The 4433-nt window shown below is 43.9% G+C and overlaps 1 protein-coding gene across 1 annotated transcript; it reads right to left on the bottom strand.

Annotated features, from left to right (window-relative positions):
• Nucleotides 1-2833: 2833 nt before the first annotated feature.
• LOC100284017 (uncharacterized) lies at nt 2834-3940 on the bottom strand. The gene is made up of 3 exons (NM_001371975.1): nt 3561-3940; nt 3367-3410; nt 2834-3271 (listed from the first exon to the last, which is right to left on the bottom strand). The coding sequence occupies exons 1-3, from the start codon at nt 3663-3665 to the stop codon at nt 3004-3006; spliced, it is 417 nt and encodes a 138-aa protein (NP_001358904.1). The 5' UTR covers nt 3666-3940; the 3' UTR covers nt 2834-3003.
• Between the last annotated feature and the right edge of the window lie 493 nt (nt 3941-4433).

The raw sequence follows: 4433 nt of genomic DNA, 5'->3' as shown, positions 1-4433 counted from the left end.
GCTGCGGTCATCAATTGATCTTCTTTTTTGGAATAATTGCCAAGTATTTCATTACACATTGCTTCAATCGTATTTAGCCACTCTTGGCAAGGTGCTTTAAAGTACTTTTTAAACTTGAAATAGTAAGGTAAACGTACGAGTTCACCTTCTTTCTTTTCCCCTTGTAGCTTCGGCATTTCCCATTCTTTCAAACTGGGAAAAACTTTGAATGCTAAAAACTCTTGAACCAGGTCCCTTGTGCTGATATGCTCTGCAATAATTCTGAATTCACTCATTGCTTGTTGTGTTGGACCTTCGGGTGTCATGTTGCAGCGAGGTCGGGTTTCTCCGAAGATTAATTCCAGCGGGCTTTGTACAAGCTTTTCCTTGTCGTCATCAACCTTGACATAGAACCACTCTGATTTCCAGCCTGCTGCCCACTTGCTTCGGTAGCTAATTACAGGGAACTTGGTAGTTTTCCGATAAGCAAAGTTATAGCAACCAAAATTATCGTGCAATCCATCTTTTCTAGCCTTTGTTTGATAATGCAGCTCGTGAACCCGGCAGAAGCTGTCCGCAAATGGTTCCACTGCTTGGCTTCGGAGTGCCCAGATATAAACAATAAGCCTAACGATAGCGTTAGGGGTCAGCTGATGAAAATAGATACCGAACCTCTTCAGCACCTCTCCAATGATCCCATGTAGGGGGAATCTTAATCCAGCCTTTAAAAAGCTCTTGAAAATAACAATTTCATCTTTCTCCGGTTTTGGGGTAGTCTCTTCTCCCCCGAAGCGCAAAAGCTTCTTCTGATTTTCAGTGAAAAAGCCCGATTTTACCATCTTGGACAGATCAGCCTTCGAAACAGTAGATTTTCCGAAGTCCAAGTGGCTCGGCTTGCTTGGCATGGCAATGCGATAATCATCTTCGGAATCAGTTTCCTCAATATCTTTTTCCTCTGCTTCAGCGATTGCTTGTTCTGCTTGTTCTGCACCATCATGAGGGATCTTTTCCGAAGTCACTAGACCCGATCGTTGCATGGCTTCGGAGATGGGGAGAGTCTCCGAAGCTTCAGTTTCCTTCCCCTCGCGCTCCACCCTGGCGGTAGAGCGGACTCTGGCCATTCAATTATGAACTTGTGAAACTTTAATATTTTCTTCCTCCGAAGCAGATTTCAAACTGGAGCTTCGTTCGATTCTAACAGACAAGCTTCGGTGATGGTTAAAAATTTTGGCAGGAAAACAGTGCAAATAGCAATGAATGCTGTGGTAACTTCACACCTACTCGTCTGTTTATATAGTGCTGCAGGTAAGAAGGCGAAGCGCCAGAGTTTTTACACCAGGCGCACACCCGCTTGCGCTCGCTGCGCGGTGGACCGCAAGGACAAACAGTAAACTCTGCAAGGTGGGACCGCTACGTGCTGGGAAATTAAATCGTTTCTCGGCAACGAGCTCAGGGAAGGTGTTTTTTGGACCTTCGGCTCCCCGAAGCTTAAGAGACTTTTTTCACGGATCAAGCTCGTTACGAAAAACGATCTAGCACCGCGAAAGGGGCTACTGTTGGGTCTATGCTTCGTCGCCGAAGGTCTTCAAGGGAGAAGCAGCTTTCGGCTGAGGCTGTTTGCATGAGATGGTCGAAGGTTCCTTTCCATGAAGCTTCGACAGTGTAAACCGACTTAAAGATAGAATGACTTTTTAGTCCATGAAGGTCTGAGTCAATGTTGTAAGCTTTTATAAGGGGCATACTTGTAATTCCTCACAGGCTGCGTCCCGTGCCTATAAATAGGTGAACAGTACCCCCGTACTGTTCACGCTGACTTGGCATTTGCTTTTGCGTCACACTTGTATTTTCATCTCCTTCCAAGCCGAAGGTACATTTGTAATTCGATATTGTCTTTATTTTTCTATGATGATATAAAAAAAGCTAAATTGATGATGTTATATGATTATTCATGCTATCCTTTATGTTTCGTATGCTTTGTCTTTCATTAATGTATGCTGTGACGATGAAGGTTCGTCCTTCATGACCTTCGTCTGAAGATCGTTATATCCTAAGGGAAATAATGCTTCAAAGGACGAAGGACTTTATCATTTAACATTCTCTGTGTTGCCTTGTTCTTAACTCATAGCATTTGAGAACAAGTCCCCAACAAGTCCTACGAGCATAATCAAGAACAAAAATAAGATTAAAGAGGTTATAATCAATTGTATTGATTACAAAGGTGAGGTTCGGTAAACCGACGATTGACGGTATTGTTCTTGGTAGATTGGATCTAGGCTAAAACCTGAACTCTAATATAGTGGCAGCTACTGAATATATAAGGGTTAGGCATGTGCAAAACTTCTTTGCCACATTGTGTTTGTTGTCTTGTTTTAGTGATTTTCGTTGATTTCGAAAGAATAACGAAGTGAGATCAATTGGTTAAAAAGCAACGTTGAAATCGGAAAATCGTATCCATTCTGGGAATCAATTTGCTAGAGATGTTTGGCTAAAAAAATATTGAAGTCTAGCACCGGTAAATTCTGGGAAACCATAATTTTTTTCAACTTTACCGAATTGGATTTGGTGGAACACCCCTCCATCAAATTGGTGAATCTGGGAGCAGAGATTTACAGATGGAGCTGGTAGAGCTAGAGATGTTTGGCTACAAAAAAGAAAAATTGAAGTCTAACTAGTTTCACCAAATATAAAGCTGTCCCAAACATTATGTTACAGTATTCTTGTGTCAGCAGCTCGAGGCAGAAGCAGCCGAACTCGGCTGGTTGAAGAGCAGAGTCGGTTAGCAACATAAGAGAACAGAGCAGAGCAATCAACAGCGCAAGCAGGCAATGGAGATCTGTTTGTAACTGTCGCTGCATCCAAACAAATGGACCTTACTTGCTGATCATATCATAGTCTGATAGGTTGAACAAATGGAAACATATAGGTGCTTTACGACGAACGACTACAACAAGCGGAGTAGAGTATTTACAGATAGCAAGGGATTATGGTGAATGCAATGCAGATGACATTCATCATCATCATCATTCACATATGGTCATCTTCGTCATCGGAGCTTGCTACGCGAGCGTGGTGGTGGTGGTGGTCAGCAGCGGCATCACCAGGAGCGGCTGCCAAGGCGGTGGACCTGTCGAGGATGAACTTGCCTTCCTTGTACCTCTGGCTCTTGTCGAAGGCGACGAGGTATTTCCAGCCGAGTATGGCTCCGCAGGCGACGCAGAAGATGTCGCACACGGTGTGCAGGCCCGTCGTCATCATCCGGTCCTCCTCCTTCGTACCAACATTCACATTCACGCTGCATATGTATATATATCACAAGTATGTTTATATCTACCAATAATATAATATAAATATTAATATTGAAGAGAGAAAGAGAGAGAAGGCAGTTACATCCTGTTGAAGAGGTAGGCCTTGCCGTTCTTGCAGCGGAACGTCTGGTCGATTTCCATGCATCCAATCCAACATCAGGAGAAGAATGACAAATAAGATAGTTAGACAGATATATGCAAGGAATAATCAATCGATCGATCGATTGAAATGAAAAGCGAAGCGCAGCAAGGAACCCAATCCACATCCACCCTTACCCTTGCGATGATGTCGGTGTCGTAGGCGAGGTGGGTGTCGCAGTGCTTGCAGCGGTAGATGACGGCGCCCGTCGCCGGGAGGCTCACCAGCAGCAGCCGACCCATGGACCCGAATGAATATCTCCGATCCACCAACAAAACCAATTCGATCGATGGATGGATCGATCTATCTCGACGGCGGCCGCCCTAACCCTGCAATCCAATCGATCGATCGCAGGCGCGCGCCAATCAACGAACGGGTCGATCCCTATCCGGCGGGTGATGGGATTGGCCGGCGGTGGCCTGAGCGCCGCTGGAAGGAGAAGGGGAAGGGGAAGAGGGGAAAAAAAAAGAAAGGAACGAAAAACCGCCCGGTGCGCGTTGGAGAGTGGAATGAGAACGAGTCGTGCGGGGTTTGTTCGGTTACTTATGTATGTAATGAGCTTATTCAGTTACGATAATTAAGGATGCTAATGGATACGGGTATTGGATAGCTCAGAGCAACTCTAAGAGATTAGCTAAAAAGACTAGCCAAATTTACTGATTTAGTTACTCTCTAAAATAGATCTTAGAGAAAAAGTGTAGGCTAATCCAATAGACTCGGTAAACCTACGGACTAAATAAAGAGTGAAACAGCCTATCCAAAATTGAAGAGCGAAGATGGAGAAATAGAGAGCCACTAAATTTGAATAGTCGTTTACAGAGTCTATTGGATACAATTTTCTTTTAATATTAGCTAATTTTACCTTTACATAACTATATACCTAGTCTTTTGGAGTTGCTCTTATTCGCTTACGATGATTAAGGATGCCAATGGATACGGGTATTGGATATGTGTAGGATGAAATTTGGTATTCGCCGGTACGGTTATGGATATAATAAAGTATCTGTGGA

The sequence above is a fragment of the Zea mays genome, chromosome 1 (genome assembly GCF_902167145.1).
Source record: "Zea mays cultivar B73 chromosome 1, Zm-B73-REFERENCE-NAM-5.0, whole genome shotgun sequence".
Taxonomy (NCBI): Eukaryota; Viridiplantae; Streptophyta; class Magnoliopsida; order Poales; family Poaceae; genus Zea; species Zea mays.
The sequence above is the reverse complement of the archived record's forward strand: the minus strand, read 5'-3'. Positions and strand labels throughout refer to the sequence as shown.

Bases quoted from the DNA above. Each gene is read 5' to 3' on its own strand.
- LOC100284017 (NM_001371975.1), bottom strand. From the start codon at position 3,665: ATGGGTCGGCTGCTGCTGGTGAGCCTCCCGGCGACGGGCGCCGTCATC. The intron at 3,411-3,560 runs GTAAGGGTGGAT...GAAATCGACCAG, and splicing joins ACACCGACATCATCGCAAGG to ACGTTCCGCTGCAAGAACGG. The intron at 3,272-3,366 runs GTAACTGCCTTC...ATACATATGCAG, and splicing joins GCCTACCTCTTCAACAGGAT to CGTGAATGTGAATGTTGGTA.